The sequence below is a fragment of the Macrotis lagotis genome, chromosome 8 (genome assembly GCF_037893015.1).
Source record: "Macrotis lagotis isolate mMagLag1 chromosome 8, bilby.v1.9.chrom.fasta, whole genome shotgun sequence".
NCBI classification, from domain to species: domain Eukaryota; kingdom Metazoa; phylum Chordata; class Mammalia; order Peramelemorphia; family Peramelidae; genus Macrotis; species Macrotis lagotis.
In genome coordinates this window covers 19938774-19957115 of record NC_133665.1, presented here as the reverse complement: position 1 = coordinate 19957115, position 18342 = coordinate 19938774, and the positions used below count along the sequence as shown (strand labels likewise).

Below are 18342 nucleotides of genomic sequence, written 5' to 3'. Positions count from 1 at the left end.
TGGGGTTTTCTTGGCAGATACTGGAATAGTTTTCCAATTTCCTTCTCCAACTTATTTTACAGATGAGAAAACTGAGGCAAACAGGATTAAGTGACTTGTCTGGGGTCACACAAACAGATATACTAAATATCTGATCCTGGATTTGAACTCAGGGAAGTGAGTGTTCCTGATGCCAGGCCTGGCACTCTATCCATTTAATTCTTCTTTATTCTGTCCCACAATTCATTCCCAGACTTTTCCTTTTCCTAGATCATAATGGATTCAAAACTGGCATGCAAGAATTCACAATCTTATTCCCTTCTACCTTCTACCACCCTCTTTTAAAAATAATTTCAATTATCAGAAGATTTTCTTCCTCTTACCTGCAAGGAGTAAGAGATTGAGAGGCCCACCAACCCAGGGCTGAGGTTGTGCCGGGAGATGACAGAAAACAAAGCTGCAAAGAGTACTATGCAATTTCCCACACACTCGAGTCGTACAGCCAGCCACCTGCAGAGACATACAATATACACACAAGTGAGCTTTGGGCTCCAAGATCCACCAGGCAAATTCACCAGGTGGGAATAATCCTGAGGACTCCAAAAAACATCCTTTACTCCTGAAAGACTCTTCCAAGTTTCTTAATCTGAAACAGATTGATTTAAAAACAAGACAAGAAAGTTTATGAAGAAATAACTAAGACAAAAGTTTTGACTTGACCAATATCATGAGGAAATGAGGTGAATTTTCCAGATAATAACAGTTTGTCCCCTGAAAGTGCTAATTTTTTAATTTTTTAGGTTTTTTGCAAGGCAATGGGGTTAAGAGGCTTGCCCAAGGTCACACAGCTAGGTAATTATTATTAAGTGTCTGAGGCCGGATTTGAACTTAGGTACTCCTGACTCCAGGGCCAGTGCTCTATCCACTGCACCACCTAGATGCTCCAAAAGTGATAATTTTTAAAAAGCATTTATTATTTTCTCTCTCCACTTCTCCTCCTTTTGAACAATTAAAAAAGGAAAAACGTGTTATACTCATAACAGATATGATAGTCCTTATTGGCCACATACAAAAATGAGTAGGAGGCTTCATCTTTCATCCCCTAAAATGTTGGTTTGTTATTGTATTGTAAAGTCTTTTAAAGTTGTTTTTCTTTATAATGATGTCATTGTAACAACTGTTTTCTTAGTTCTGTTCCTTTTTATTTTGCACAGTTCAAAAAGATCTCAGCAGCTTCCTCTAACTTTGTCTATCTTGTCATTTCTTACAGCACAATTATATTCATAACTTATAATTTGTTTAGGTATTCCCTAACAGATGGGCATCCTTTAGTTTCTAGGCTTTTTGTAACTATAAAAAGAACTGTTACAAATACTTTAGCACGAGTCCCTTTCCTCTTCCTTTGATCTTAGTAGTAGTATTGCTAGATCAATCAGTATGCATGTATGAGCAGCTTTGTGATTTTTTTGAGCATAGTTCCAGTTTTCTTTCCAATTCACCCTTCCTCCAAGACGGAATTAAGTAACCTGGTGTCCCCCCCCACCCCATTTATCATTTTCCTCTTTTGACAGCTTTGCCAAGCTGCTAAGTATGACCTGGAACCTCAGAGTTACTTTAATTTGTATTTTACTAATCATCAGTGATTTGGAATATTTTTTTCAGTTGGTTGTTGATAGCCTTGGATCTTTTTCTCTGAAAACTTGTTCATGGCCTTTGACATTTAATAGGAAACTACTTTACTACTAAATCTACTAAATTGTATTAAGTTCCATATATATAACATATGTGCATATAATATTTACACATATATATGAAGCAGATCAGATACCTTTATCAGGGACTCATGTGCCAAAATATTTGTAACAGTTCTTTTTATAGTAGCAAAAAACCTAGAAACTAAAGGATGACCACCTGTTAGGGAATACCTAAACAAATTATAAGTTATGAATATAATTGTGCTGTAAGAAATGACAAGATAGACAAATGTAATAATTAACCTTCGATCCAGAAGACATAATTAAATACATTTCCTATAGGTAGAGAGGCAGAAGCCTATGGGTGAGAAATGCTAGATATTTTGTTAGATGAAGTCACTTTTCAGATGTTTTTGCTTATCATATTCGAGTGGCACATTGAGAAAGAGATTGTCATTTTAAAAAACAGCCAAGAGGAGCAGCTAGGTGGCATAGTGGATGAAGCACCGGCCTTGGAGTCAGGAGTACCTGGGTTCAAATCCAGTCTCAGATACTTAATAATTACATAGCTGTGTGGCCTTGGGCAAGCCACTTAACCCCATTTGCCTTGCAAAAAACTAAAAAAAAAAAAGCAAGAAATTGTTAATAATACTAATTAAAATGTATCACACCTCTCTGGTTTTTCAGTGAAGCAATCAGTGTAAAAATTTTACTTTCTCTTGATGACTCAAAGGCATTATTATGAACATCAATTATTGTAATATTTCTTAATAATGTTCTCAGGGGTTACTGATACTATTTGTCTCTGTACAAAATAGTCTAATGCTTTGCTTTAAACTTCCTATATCATCAATGTAAAGATAAATCACAAGTCCAAAAGAATGAATCAACTCCAGATAGAGAGGTGATAAACAGAAAATTCAGAAAGAGATACACAATTTTGGATATGCCTAATGTGGGAATTTATTTTGCTATATTATGCCAATATATGTTGAGGAATTTTTTTTTTAAATGTATTAGGGGTAAGATATTAGATGAGAAAGATTCATTTTTAAAAATCTGTTAGCTTAAAAATCTTCAAATATACATTAAATAGGGGCGGCTAGGTGGCGCAGTGGATAAAGCACCGGCCCTGGAGTCAGGAGTACCTGGGTTCAAATCCGGTCTCAGACACTTAATAATTACCTAGCTGTGTGGCTTTGGGCAAGCCACTTAACCCCATTTGCCTTGCAAAAACCTAAAAAAACCCAAACCAGTAAATAGGGACAGCTAGGTGACACAGTGGATACAAGCACTGCTCTTGGAGTTAGGAGGACTTGTATTCAAATCTGGCCTCAGACACTAATACTTACTTAGCTGTGTGACCTTGGGCAAATCACTTAACCCCATTGCCTTGTCAAAATTTTTTTTAAAAAATATATTAAATAAATAGCCTGTAACAAACTGAATGCCTTCTTAATGACCAGGGAAGAAAGCAAACAAAAGAAGAGAGAATTCAAAGCCCAAAATTTTAAAAAGATGAATGTTCAAATTACAAATCTGATAAGAATTATGTAAAGTGCTAACTGTAGCAAACTGTGCCTCCTTATTACTATAAGAAAATTAAAAAGACCATTTGTATCATGCTTTCAATATATACTGTAATTAACTTATAAAATTAATATACAAAAGGATGAATGTTAAAAAAATTTTACTTGTAACTGGAAAAATAATTCAAAAAATGATAATTATCAATAAAAAAGAAAAAGAAAATGTCTTTTTCTGTAGGAATATGTCTTTTCCCTTCTTAATTACTGCCACTGGCATCTAGAGTACCTATTTAATACCAAATATCTGGTAAAGATGAAAAGTTTCTGGATGGCATAAAGTCCGCACAGTTTCTATGGGAGAAAAGCATGAAGCCACAGTCCATTAATGGAAAATACTGAAATAATGTCTGGGTAACCACTAGAGATGATTATTTGGATACTTTCTTTGCTTACTTCTGGGCTCATTGTTGTTACGTTGGTTTTCAAATGTCTTAAGTGCAAATAAGTGGGATTTTGTTATCTTGTTAAGGGTTCCCAAAAACTGATTTGTTGTCTCTCACTGATTCCAATAGAAGACAAGGTATTCCCTTTAGAAAGAAAAATGCTAGGTTCTAGAGAATGCCATCCCACCTGTTGGCCACGATGCTAGGGTAATAAGCTTTCTGATTCTCATCCACCTTCAGGTCACTCTGACGGATGAAACGTTGCTGTTCTGCAAAAGCACGGATGACGGAGACACCCAGAAGAGTTTCATTGAAGTGTGAGTACACTGGGGATCGGCTGACTGACTCCAGGCGCTTCAGCTGGCGAGAAGAGGCCACGTAAAACCTCTGGGGGAGAATGTTAATAAGCAAAAAGTTGAACTCTTGTAAGCGAATCTGTTCAGATTCTTCCTCTGAAAGCTGAGGGGTGTCACTAAGGTTCCATCAATCTTTATGCTTATTATGCACTGTCCAATTCAATTGAGTTCTAAAAGCTTATAGGGTCAAGGAACCCTAAAGATTATCCAGGAAAGCCTAGAAATGAGCAGTTATCACACTAAACTGACTACCTAGCTCTGGACTTGGGGCTGAATTTGGTGCTTAACACAAATCCAGTTCTTTAAGGGTTTTTAAGGTCTCTAATAACTTCAGATTATTGGATGCTTATATCACTATATTAACTATATCCAATAGATACTCTTTCTCAAGGATTTTAAAAGAAGATTTTGCTGAAATGAGTATACATACTCTGTGTGTGTTTGTGTGAGTATGTAAGTACAAAAAGGATTATCTGGTAAGTTTCACCTCCAAATTTCTAATTAACAGAGACTAGGAGTCTTTTTTTTTAGGGTTCAAATCAAACAACTGCCTGTCAATCATCTTCCTTCCTAGAGTTGGGGAGCTCTATTAATGTCCTACAGTAAAGAAAATGGAAAACTTAAACCTTGCTATACCTTGCTTTTGGATAAGGCTTTATGCTTTATACTTTCTAAAGAAGTTTCTTGTATATTTTCATCTGATCCTTATAATAAAGCCCTCAAGAGTAATTCTGCTTCTCATAAGCAGAGGTGTCAAACTAGCAGCTCCCAACCCTCTTGAGTGATACCTGAACCAGATTAAAATACAATTGGGAAATGTTCAACAAAGTAAATTAATATACCATAAAACATAGATAATGTTAATTTGTGGTTTTCTAGGTCAATATGGGGCACACAGGGACCTGTTTACTTTTCAATTTGACACTATTGGTCATGAGTTTGCATGACAAGACAAAAATCCCTGATTGCTAAGGGAATGGTTTTGCAATACTTAGGCTACAACTCCGGGTCTACTCTAATGTTCTAATGTAGTATGATACAAACTTCCTGTTGCTTACCTGTACAAAGAAATAGATAAGGCCAAGGGGTGGGATGATGATGGCAGCAATGGGTGTGGCCAGCAATATGATTATACAGGCACTGATGACATTGAACAGGGATCCCATAAACATCTTAATGACCTGAGGAATCATTGAGTCAACTGTATCCATCTCCTTGGAGAATCTATTCACAAGGTTCCCACTGGGTGTTCGTTCAAAGAAGCTCATTGGAGACCGAAGGACATTATGAAGCAGGTCCATATGCAGGCGGCGGGAAGCAAAGATGCCCCCAATGGATACTGCCATTGAGTAACCAAACACAGCGAAGCCTAGAACACACCATGCCATTATTCAGGAGATCATTCTAGCAAAGGACAGAGATCAACTACACTTGTATGTACATAATTTACAAGTTTATATGCTGTATTTCAAGTTAAAGTGTGAGTTCCTTGAGAAGAGGGTCTGTCATTTGCTCCTTTGAATTTCCAGTGCTTAGCAAGAGTGCTCTAGTGCATAGCATAGTAAGCATTTAACAAAATGTTTATTGACTGTTTATTGATTGATTTGGGAAAAAAACAAAAAAATGGGAGTTCTTTACTATACCAAGATCTGCTGCTGAGTAGGTGTGCATTACTAGGTCTTAGACTCCCTCAGATGTTATTATCAAGTGGGCTTGTTTCTTTCCCTGTCACATGAGCCCCCCCCCCAAAAAAAAGATTTGAAAATTAGCTCAAGAATGAATAGACTTCACATTTAAAAACAAAGTGTCAGGGAAACTTGGAGGGATTTGCATGAACTGATGCTGAGTGAGATGAGCAGAACCAGAAAAACACTGTACACCCTAACAGCAACACGGGGGCGATGATCAACCTTGATGGACTCATTCCATCAGTGCAACAATCAGGGACAATTTAGGGCTGTCTGCAAAGGAGAGTGCCATCTGTATCCAGAGAAAGAACTGTGGAGTTTGAACAAAGAACAAGGACTATTACCTTTAATTTAGAAAAAAAAAAAACTAATATCTTATTGTCTGGTCTTGCTATCTCTTATACTTTATGCTTCTTCCTTAAGGATATGATTGTCTCTCATCACATTCAATTTGGATCAATGTATACAATGGAAACAATGTAAATATTGACAAACTGCCTTCTGTGGGGGGTGAGGGGAGGGAAGTAAGATTAGGGGGAAAATTGTAAAACTCAAAATAAATAAAATCTTTATAAAAAAAATAAAAAGGGGTGGCTAGATGGCACAGTGGATAGAGCACGGGCCATGGAGTCAGGAGTACCTGAGTTCAAATCCAGCCTCAGACACTTAATTACCTAGCTGTGTGGCCTTGGGCAAGCCACTTAACCCCAATTTGCCTTGCAAAAAAGAATACTAAAAAAATAAAAAATAAAAAAAAACAAAGTGAAAAATAAAACCGAAACTATTTTCTTATATTCATGTATTTATAAGAGACCAAGAGCTTAAATAATGACTCTTGCAACCTATATGCACTGTTTTAGTTGGCAAGAGAAGATTTTGTTTGAAGGCAATTAGGTGGGACTTGAGTCCAGAAGACCTGAGTTTAAATCCAAATACTTCCTAAGTGATCCTGGGCAAGTCACTTAATCCTCTTTACCTTAGTTCCTCATCTGTAAAATGAGCTGGAAAAGAAATGCCAAACCATTCCAATATCTTTGCCAAGAAAACACCAAATGGGGTCACAAAGAGTCAGAAATAACTGAAATGACTGAATAACAACAAATTATTTTGTATGAAAGATGCCATCTGAAGCCTTAACTTTCCTAATTCTAAGAAGACCTATAAAGACCAAGAGGGATTTGGGAGTCTCCAAGGGATTGATTAGGGAGATAAGAGTTCTTCTACCCTTAACCTTCACTTAAAACATATGGATGAAATTTAACTTTTTTTAAATCTTCATGTAAACAACAGTCAGCCTCATTTGCTAAAATCCCTTTAAGTGATTTTTCCCCTTCCAATTAAGCTAAATAATAAGGAAAAAAATGAGATTTCAATTGTCATGGCTACAGAGATGTAATTTAACAGATATAGCAACTCCTTTATTAATAAGTTTAAGTTTCTAATTTCTGAAATGGACATTAGAGAACCCTCCTTTTACCCACCTCATAATGTTGAGGTGAAAAATAACTGGTTTAGTTTTAAAACCTGAAAAACAAAACAAAAAACAAAAAAAATCTGAAAAGTGAAAGCCCCTATTCTTTTCAGCCCCTTCTAATACTTGTTTCAAAAGGATAACAAGAGAAGGTAAAACTTTCTAACCTGGTTAAGAGATCCAATCAGGCTCACCTTGAAAAATGCCAAGTGCCCCATACACACTCAGCCGAATGTTCGTGTGCTCCTGTGTTCCATTGACCACAGGATCATCAGTCCATAAGCTAAGCCAGTAGTTGGAAGCCACGGAGGCTACATGGTTACATATAAAAAGGAAGATGCTCAGAAAAGAGATAAATAGTCCAATAGCTTTCATATAATCCCAGTACACTGACAGCTTTACCTAAAAATACAAGGGAGAAAAAATACTTTACAAAATTAAAACACAAAGCAATCATGTAAAACAGCATTCACTTTTCCCCAAATTCTACTATCTCCATAGAGGCTAAGGACCAAGCCACAAGTTCCAGAACCAGGACCCAGAGTGGGTCCAGGTCATTGTCCTCGTCAGCCCCTGTCATTGTTTCCTTCAAGAAGAACATTTTCTTCTCTCTCCTACCTATCCCAATCTTGCCCAGCCTCCAAAGCTTGGCATATGTCTGAGTCTCTCCCAGAAAACTTCCCTTACTACCCCACCAGTCCTCATTAGTTTTCTTCTGGGAAGAATTCCTAAAACAATAGTCTTTGGCCCAGCATGTAGCATGAATATACTGTCTTGTATTATTAAGTGTTGTTTCTTATCTGTTAATCTTTTCTCCTCAAGTAGATAGAGGATAGAAGTCATATTTTACTCCTACAGTGTCTGGTGCAATGGTGAACATTCAGTAAGATATCAAAGACACTTGATGGTTGACTGACCAATTGAGTTTTATAACACTCTCAGTCCTCAGGAAAAGTTTCTATTTACTTATAACCTGCTTTTTCTTTATAATCTGCTGTGTTACCTTTCCCAAGAATGGTACAGCAAACAGTTTCCATCTGCCCAACCACATCTTTATTATACAATATATGAGGTTTAAACAAGTAAATACGGGGACCCAGGAGAGAATTAGCATAATCTAAACTGAATGTCTCCTGTCCAAATGATCCTACTTTGGAAAATGAGGCATGAAAATAAGGAAAATAGATAACTCAACAGTATACCTTCAATCCTCAATTACTCTCATCCTTTGAGCAGACATAAAAGTTAAAAGGAGCAGGGAGGGAGTTGTAATTGCTAGATGATGGTGACCTGACTCCCTAGGAAGGCTTTGAGCTGGAAATCAAAAGGGAAGCAAAGGAGGAAGGGTGGTGAGCAAGAAGAAAGAGAATTGGCTCATCATTCCAAAGTTATTAGAAGACAGAGATGAAAGGAACAGCAATCTGGAAATCAACTCCCCAACAAAAAAGTCATGGGGTAAAGAAAGGTAGCTGCAATAGTGAGATAGATTCTAAACTTCTCCCTTTCTAATCTCCCATCTCTTCACTTTTTATACAAGCCATCCTTGGCAATCATTTTTCAGTGTGTAGAAAGAAAGCCCCATTGACTTATCTGTAAAATGACCTGGAAAAGAAAATGGCAAACCACTCTAGGTGGAGCAGCTGGATGGCGCAAGCATTAACCTTGGAGTCAGGAGGGCCCCAATTCAAATTTGACCTCAGATACTTAATAATTACCTACTTATGTGACCTTGGGCAAGTCACTTAGCCCCACTGCCATTCAAAAAGCCAAAAAAAAAAAAACCCCACCCAAAAAACCAACCCCTAAAAGGGTCACAACAAGTTGGATGCTGAAACAACTGAAAATGTTTTTGAGGGGGAGGCTAGGTGGCTCAGTGGATAGAGCACTGGCCTTGGAGTCAGGAGTACCTGGGTCCAAATCTGACCTCAGACACTTATTAATTACCTAGCCATATGGCCTTGGGCAAGCCACTTAACCCCATTGCCTTGAAAACTCTAAAAAAAAAAATGTTTTTGAAATTTGAAATTGAAAACAAAAGATTTTAAAAATATGAGATAACATTATCTCCCCCTCCCCTTTAAGTATGCAAGGTCAAAAGCTGATTCTGTAACAAAGGTTGCTAAAAGACTAGCAGCTGATTGAGCAGCAAAGAGCAGGCAGGGCAAGAACACTTGAATTTTACCTGCCCAGTCTTGGCTTTATCAGCCTCCATCAGCTTCCAGGAAGCCTTCTCTGCTTTAGATTTCTGACTGTCCACTGTGCTGTTGGGTTTCCCAGGCTCTGCGCTATAGGAAGAGGAGTTACTGACCTGTCTAGAGAAAACAACATAATAAACATAGGGTCAAATCTTTGTAGTCCTAGATGGGACCTGACCTCTAAAGACCTAAGTGATCACACACTAGATCACCACTTGCTCACTGAGAGCAAGAACAGTCACACTGCCCACCTCAGGGTTCTAGGATTCGAAAGAGCAAAATTTCTGAGCAGAGAGCAAAGGTGAACAAGGAGACTTAATCTAAGAGTTTGGCATATTGACCTAGGTTCTGATCCAGCTAGATACTGTACCTGAGCCTTGGATTTCTCTCCTTTGGTATATATTTATTTTAAAATCCAATCCAATCTAACAAGTATTTATTAAATGCTTAATATACACAAAACCAAAAATCAATATAACGAACTGTGTCTGTCCACAAAGGGCTTACATTCTTCTGGTAAGATAAGCCTGGTCATCTGGTAACTATCCCATACTTCTACTTCAACATGGTGTCTGGCACCTACCTACATCTATATAGATGTTTGTTGTTCCATTGTTTCAGCTGTGCCCTTAGTGGGATTTTCTTGGTAAACACCCTGGCAAGGTTTGCCATTTCTGTCTTCAGCTCATTTCACAGATGAAGAAACTGAGGTAATCAGTGTTAAATGACTTGCCCTGTGTCACACAGCTAGTAAGTAAATATCTGAGGCCAGATCTGAACTCAGGTAGATGAGTCTTCCTGATTTCAGGCCCAGCTCTCTATCCATTTGTGCCACTTAATTGCCCAAACAATAACAACAAACATTTATATATAAATTTTAACTACTATTATCATTACTTCTGGAGTGAACAACTCCCTCTGGTCAAAGCCATCATGCCCAAAGTTTCAGCCATGGTTCTTCCAAATGCATTTTCCTCTGTTCTTTAGAGGGTATATTGAAACTCAATTTAGGAAAACACAAGCAGCATATCTACTGGCTATGCTTTTATTTCTCAGGGACCTGTTAAACCAATACATCTTGCTAGTGAAAATCAATGAATAAGTGCTGGGACAAATCAAACAGGTAGGTGGAACTAGATGGTCACTAAGTTCCTTCCCAACTCTCTGTGATCTTTTATACCAAAAGCCCCTTTGTCAGGGAGTTTAGATACTGAAGCTTGTGTAAGATCACTTACTTTTACCACTGTTGCCTATTCCTCCTTCCTTCCCCAGGAAAGCATGATCGTGAAGCTTACCACACACAGTCCTATATATTATGGTTATTTGTAATACTTTGTAATATTACCGCAAAATTAAAATTGCCCCATCTGGAAAGGTAAATTCCTTAAAAGTAGGAACTGTGCCTTACTTATCTTTGCATTTCTCACAGGACCCAGCACAAATATTAACAGCTTCTAAGAAACTACTTAAATAATCTGATCCATGAAACAGATATTCCTCTTCCTCCCTCCCAAGACACCAATGAGATCTGGTAATCTCAGATCCATCATAATTGCTTCAATTTCTCTGGGGGTGGTGGTGGTAGCAGAGAGCTGTTGGGGGGAGCTCAAAAACCTCAAATAAGAGAATAACATATTATTACTGAGAGACTAAGGGGCAGTTGGAACCTGCAGAGCATAGTGATCTATGCACCTGTAAAACATGAACTCCTTAAGGGCAGGAATGTCTACATTTTTATCAAGATAGCCAGGTATTGTTCTAGGTCTTGGGAAAATGAAGTCACAAGTGAAAAGACAAGTTCCTTGTCCTTTGCTTCAGGGGAGACAAGATAATATATAGATCTATCTATCTATATGGCATATAATTGGCAAATACAAGTATTTTGGGAAATACAAGGGAGTGAGGAAGCAACAGCAGCTAGGGAGGTTCAGGAAGCAAGTTTAAGAAATTCTTTTTTTTCTTTTTCTTTTGTTTTTTTTAATTCACATTTTGTACAAATGTTTTTTACATTAATAAAATGTTCTTGTTTAAGAGTAAACAAAATACCCCTCCCCTCCATGAGTATAGACTTGCTTGGGCGATAAAGTAAAGGGGAGAGAAAAAAATTAGAATTAAAAAAAAAATAATAGTAATAATTGTAGGTATGGCCAGGTGGTGCAATGGACGAGGCACCAGCCCTGGAGTAATGAGCACCCAAGCCCACATCCAGCCCCGTAGACTCAACAATCATCCAGCCATGTGACATGCAAGCCATCCGATCCCCACTGCCCTGCAAAAACCAAAAAGAAGAAAAAGAAAAGACCCAAAATAAAATAAAATAGTAATCATAGTAGGGGTGGCTGGGTGGCAGACAAAGCACTGGCCCTTGAGCCAGGAGCACCCGGGTCCAAATCCGGCCTCAGACATCCAAAGATCACCCTGCTATGTGGCCCCAGGTAGGCCACCCAGCCCCATTTTCCCTGCACCCTCCCCCTAATAATAATAGTAGTAGTAGTAGTAATAATAATAATAATAATAATAATAATAATAATAATAATAATAATAATAATAATAATAAATGTGCTTCAGTCTTTGTTCCAACACCACCAACTCTGTCATGGGTGGATCGCATTCTTTATGGTAAGTCCATCACAAAAGTTACTTCCATATTTTTCCAATTTTGCCATTGCTGATCGCAACTCCCTCCTTTCTTATTTCTCCACTACCGTGTACTCTATTTTCTCTCTCCTTTCACTCTGACTCTGCTGTAGGGTCGCTGAGTGGCACAGCAGACAGATCCCTGGTCCTGGGGCCAAGAAGGCCTGAGCCCCCATACCACCCCTTAGGCCCAGAATCCACCTGGCCCTATGGTCCTGGGCAGGCCATCCAATCCCATCCCCTTGCAAGAAGTAAAAAAGAAAATGTGTTATATCTGACCACTCTCCCCCCATGGTCCATCCTCTCCTCCTTTATTCACATCCCCACCCCTTCCCCCTGCTCCCCCCTCCTTCTTACTCCAGATGTCTATACCCCATGGAGTATACATGCTGTTTCCTCTCCTAGCCAACTCTGATGAGAGCAAAGGTTCCCTCATTCCCCCTTGCCTCCCCCCTTCCATATCATTGTAATAGCTCATTGTAATAAAGAAAAAAACTTATTATATGAAATATCTTGGCCTATTCCCCGTCTCCTTTTTCTTTCTCCCATTACATTTCCCTTTTTTACTACTGACTCCATTTTTTCACCATATTTTATCTTCGAATTCAGCTTTCTCCTGTGCTTCAACTATAAAAGCTCCCTCTACCTGCTCTATTAACTGAGAAGGTTCATGAGTATTATCAGTGTCATTTTTCTATGCAGGAATACATGCAGTTCATCATCATTAAGTCCCTCATATTTCCCCCCTCTCCTCCAATCTCCATGCTTCACCTGAGTCCTGTATCTGAAGATCAAACCTTCTGTTCAGCTCTGGCCATTCCAAAAGGAACCTTTGAAATTCCCCTGGTTCATTGAAAGTCCATCTTTTTCCCAGCCTTGCTGGGTAGTTCATTCTTGGCTGCATTCTAAGCTCTTTTTGCCTTCCGGTATATTATATTCCAAGCCCTACGAGTTTCCAATGTAGTTGCTACTAAGTCCTGTGTGATCCTGACTGCAGCTCCATGATATTTGAACTGTGTCCTTCTGGCTGCTTGTAATATTTTCTCCTTGACTTGGGAGTTCTGGAACTTGGCTATAATATTCCTAGGGGTTGGTTTTTTGGGATCTCTTTCTTGGGGAGATTGGTGGATTCTCTCCATTTCTATTTTGCCCTCTGCTTCTAGAATATCAGGGCAGTTTTCCTGTACTAATTCTTTGAAAATGATGTCAAGGCTCTTTTCCTGGTCATGACTTTCAGGTATTCCAATAATTTTTAAATTATCTTTCCTAAGTCTGTTTTCCATATCAGTTGTTTTTTCAATGAGATATTTCACATTTTCTTCTAATTTTTCATTTTTTTGGTTTTGAAGTATTGATTCCTGATTTCTGGTAAATTCATCAATCTCCTTGAATTCTATTCTTTGTCTGAAGGATTTGTTCTCCTCTGAGAGTTTTCTCATCTCTTTTTCCATCTGGCCAATTTTGCTTTTCAAGGCATTCTTCTCCTCAATAACTTTTTGAACTGTTTTATCCATTTGACCTAAGCTGGTTTTTAGCATGCTATTTTCTTCAGCATTTTTTTGGATTTCCTTGACTAAGCTGCTGACTTCATTTTCATGTTTTTCCTGCATCTCTCTCCTTTCTTTTCCCAGTTTTTCTTCCAGTTCCCTCATTTGATTTTCAAAGTCTTTTTTGAGCTCTGTTATAGCCTGAGCCCAATTTCTGTTTTTCTTGGAGTCTTTAGATGCAGGAGCTTGTGCTTCCTCATCTTCAGATTGAGTATTTTGATCTTTCTTGGGCTCATATGTAAAATATTTCTCAATGGTCTTCCTCTTATTTCTCTGCTTGCTCATTTTCCCAGCCTGGGCCTGGTTTTGGGGTGCTTCCTGAGCTTTTGGGACACTCCCACAAGGGTCTCAGTGTGTGAGGCTCTGTCCTGCCTCCTGGTCTGTGAATGACCATATGTGCTCCCCCTCTGCCACGGGGCTGAGATGGGGGGGGGGGGGGGGCTGCTGTTCTATGGAGAGGCCTAGACTGCGATCAGGATCTGAATGTGGTCAGAGCCCCAGAGTCCTGTTCAAGAGGCAGAGGACAGAGCTTGGCAGTCTCTCTCTCTTCACTCCCCTCACTAGGTTCAATGGGCTCATGCCCTGGGGGCTCCTGCTTACTGGCTCCTCCTGCTTTTGTTTCTGGATCAGGGCTGCTGAAAGACCAAACTGCTTGCTGTGTGACCTGAGGGCTGGGCTCCATGTGCTTGCTCTAGCAGAGGTCCCCCGCTGTTCCCCCACTTTGTGCCCGCTGCTCCCCAGGGTGCAACTCAGGAGACTCCCCTGCTGCTGTGAGCCATGGCTCCCAGCACCCTGGGGCTGCCTCCTGGAGGCTGAAGTTCTTTCGCTCTGGCGGGCCACCCCTCCAACCAGGGGAGCAGAGCCTTTCTGCTCTTTTCCAGGTTACCTTGAGTAGGAGAACTGCCTCAATGGGTCCCTTTGTGGGTTCTTGTCTCTCGAAAGTTTAGTTAGAGTCCTTAGTTTCAAGTTTTATCAGAGAGCGCCTAAGACTCGATCCCTTCTTGTCGCCCTCTCCCTTGCTTTCCAGAAATTCTTGCTTGGAGAGAGAATAAACAAGCTTGGCTCTCTTGGACAAATAGTCCCCACTATCTCACTATCAAATCCAAGGGACTGAAAAACAAGGTTGAATCTTCCAGTTTTCCTACAGAGTAAGGTCTGCAAAAGCCAATGTTTCCTCCTTGAGAAAGTGGAAATTTTATCAGTCCTGGGAAGCTTCAGAAAGACAACTGGGGTGGCAGCTCAAAGCCCACTTCATTCACTTGAACTCAGAGCTTCACTATTCCCGTCCTTCTCATAATCATATGTACCTATTTCCAACCCGTTGTTCATATGATTAATTCTTTAATAACCCATTATTTAGATGGTTCAATATGATCATATTATAACCAGTTGTTTAGATAGTTAATTCATCACCATCCTTCCTGTTCCTTATTAAGCAATTTAACTCCTAAAGTTATGACAGGCAACCTGCATATCCCTCCTCCAAAATGTCAATGACTAATGGACAGATGATCAGGAAAGATTCCTCCATATATGATCAAGTATGTGAGAGCACAAGTCCCCCTCAGCTGCATGGTTATCAGCAAAGTGTCTAAAAGGTGTGTTCAAAACAACCATGTTCTTCTCATACTCTCTTTTTATTTTTTTGCTTCCTTAAAATAAATTTCTAGTAGCCCCAGGTCATATCACATGCCAACCTCCAATAAATCTGTGACCTGGTGTTCTCTCTTAGCTAGCTCAAAGTAAGCATCCTGAGCTTGTTCTCAAGGTCCTTCGAGGACAGAAGGAACAGACCCTGTTCAAATTTCACAACTCAAGCCAAATGGCCCAAGAATCCATGCCATGTAGGGAACCTCAATGTCAAGAAGGATAAATGTATTGCAAAGATATGAGGCATATAAGCCACAAAATTCTGGCAGGAAGAGACTGTGGCTGATCAGCTTGAACCTCACAGATGGGTGAACTTACAAAGTTGTGAGAGGCAGATAAAACAAGTATGATGAAAAAACCCAGCCCCCCTCCAACTCATATCCTTTTTTGGTACATTAAACCATGAGTGTAGTGTTCCTCTTTCAAATTAGTCAGAAAATGGCAGAGAAACTTCAGGGACATTTATGAAAACACACACACACACACACACACACACACAAACACACACACACACAGAAACACACCTCTTTGGCTGTATCTTTGAAGTTTCAGTTATCAAGATTCCATTCTCCATTTGCTTTACTTCCTTCACGTCTGTACCTGTTAAGCCAATGAGAAACAGAGGCACATTGCATGGGTTTAAAAAAGCCTAATAAGTATTGCTAAGGGCCCTGGGATGGGCTCCAAAGGAAATTCCCAAAGTCTTTGTGATAGTTTAAGCTAATAAAGCTATTAAAACTGGGGCAGCTAAGTGGTGCAGTGGATAGGGCACCAGTCCTGGAGTTCAAATCCAGCTTCAGACACTATAATTACTTAGCTATGTGACCTTGGGCAAGTCACTTAGACCCACTGCTTTGCAATAACCAAAAAATAAAAGCTTAAAACTATACCTAGATTTTTAGGATACCTTGCAAAATGCTTTTTTAGATTAATAGCCTCAAACTAAAATAGAAAATGGATCCCTGTCAGTCAATGTTTATTCTGAAAACCACAAAATTAACATTACCTAAGCTATAATGTTTTGTATTTATTTTAGTGAATATTTACCAATTACATTTTGTCTTTTTTTAAAAAACAAGGCAATGGGATTAATTGACTTGTCCAAGGTCACACAGGTATTAAGTGTCTGAGGCTGGATTTGAACTCAGGTCCTCCTGAATCCAGGGATCCACTGCGCCACCCAGCCACCCTTACCAATTAATTTTAATCTGGTTCAGGTCTCCAGAAGATCCTGGAGAACGACCCCTCTGTTCACAGTTATGAAGTTACTTACTGATTTACATGAAGGTCACACAATAATATTTAAAGCATCTGCCTCATAGGGCTAGTTGTCATTGTAGGGTGTTTGAGAAGTTCCAGGGTATTCAATTTGTTTTATCCTTCTGGAAAATCAGATATCATATACAAGGGTTGCTTACAGTAAGATACACCTTTATTCTGGGTACTGCCTATATAGGAAACAAATTGTTCCCTCACTCCACCCATTGGAAAATTCCTGTTCAAGTAAGGAGGAGATAGATCAGATAAGCCTACATCTAGAGATGAAGGGTTGGCTGATGGAGACCATCAAGGTCTCACTTCATGCAAAATGTACAAGACATGTTAACTTGGAACAGTCATATGTAGTTTCCCTAGCTTTGGTACAAAGACTATCTCAAGATCTAAATCCATTTCTGGAAAGAAATTTATGAATGCTTTGCTAATAGCAAAACAAAAGGCTTTGAACACTAAAATAGGTGAAACGTTCCTCTGAAGGTCAAGTGAACAACCTTTGGTATACTTGCTCTATAAAGGAAAAAGCTGACCTGATGTTGTTTGAATCCAGTGTGATAGACAGAGAAAGAGTAGATTTCTCCTCAAGTAGAACATTCTGGCTTTACTTCTTCCTCTCAAACCCAACCCCCCCACTCCCATCAGTCAATCAACCAACAGCTGCAATGATGTTGAGTCCTTCATCCTTGAAAAATACCATGACATTAAGGAAGGAGATGCCATGACAAGCACAAAAACTGAATTTGAGTCAGGGGAATGCTGTACTAAGTTACCAGCTTCACTTTCTCCTCCACAGACATTTGGGTCCAGTGATCAGATATAAATCAGGATGACTGGAGATGGCTCTGGATAAGAGACAATCAGGGTTAAGTGATTTGCCCAAGGTCACACAGCTACTAGGTGGCTTAGAAGATAGAATATTGGCTCTGGATGAACTAAGCAGGACCTGAGTTCAAGACTGACCACTTAGCACTTCCATGTGACCAGGCAACCAACAAACACTGCACTTACTATCTTATCTATGGGCATTGTGTGAGGCCCTGGAGATACAAATACTATGATTAAAGGAGTTGGTTACTTTACTAACAAGATATATTTTATCTTTTACAAGGGCTAGAGGAAAACAAATCTGCTAGAAGCCTTTCTTTTCAAATAATCAGGTTCTAGAATACAAAGAAAAATAACTAGAATATAATCAGAAATAAATGTTGTGAAATTACAAAGAACAAATGTGACCCTAAGGAAAAAATATGAGAAGACAACACCTCACAGCTCCGCAGTATCCATGGGTATGAAACACTGTATATATTGTCAGATTATCTGCAGTGTACTGATTGAGATTTGCAGAATTTGAAAAATATTTTTTCCTCTTTTAATGTTTTCTTATAAAAAATTCTTTAGGGGTAACTAGGTAACTCAGTAGATAGACACTTAATAATTACCTAGCTGTGTGATCTTAGGCACTTAACCCCACTACCTTGCAAGAACTAAAAAAATTCTTTGTGCAATCCAGAGCCATATGAAAAAATGCTCTAAATCATTAATTATTAGAGAAATGCAAATTAAAGCTTCTCTGAGGTACCACCTCACACCTCTCAGATTGGCCAATATGACCAGGAAGGATAATGATCATTGTTGGAAGGGTTTTGGGAAATCTGGGACACTATTATACTGTTGGTGGAGCTGTGAACTCATCCAACCTTTCTGGAGAGCTATTTGGAACTATGCCCAAAGGGCAACAAAAATGTGCATACCCTTTGACCCAGCAATACTGGGTCTATACCCTGAAGAGATGATGAAAAAGGGTAAAAACATTACTTGTACAAAAATATTTATAGCAGCTCTGTTTGTGGTGGCAAAGAATTGGAAATCAAGTAAATG

At 39.1% G+C, this 18342-nt stretch overlaps 1 protein-coding gene across 1 annotated transcript in view; it reads right to left on the bottom strand.

Moving 5' to 3' along the window:
- ABCC1 (ATP binding cassette subfamily C member 1 (ABCC1 blood group)) overlaps nucleotides 1-18342 on the bottom strand; it is a 152179-nt gene that overhangs the window by 17042 nt on the left and 116795 nt on the right. Inside the window, exons 20-25 of the mRNA XM_074196489.1 lie at nucleotides 15714-15789; nucleotides 9343-9472; nucleotides 7355-7562; nucleotides 5060-5370; nucleotides 3833-4032; nucleotides 363-489 (exon numbers count right to left, since the gene is read on the bottom strand). Coding sequence (XP_074052590.1) covers nucleotides 363-489; nucleotides 3833-4032; nucleotides 5060-5370; nucleotides 7355-7562; nucleotides 9343-9472; nucleotides 15714-15789 — 1052 coding nt within the window. The remainder of the gene's footprint in view (nucleotides 1-362; nucleotides 490-3832; nucleotides 4033-5059; nucleotides 5371-7354; nucleotides 7563-9342; nucleotides 9473-15713; nucleotides 15790-18342) is intronic.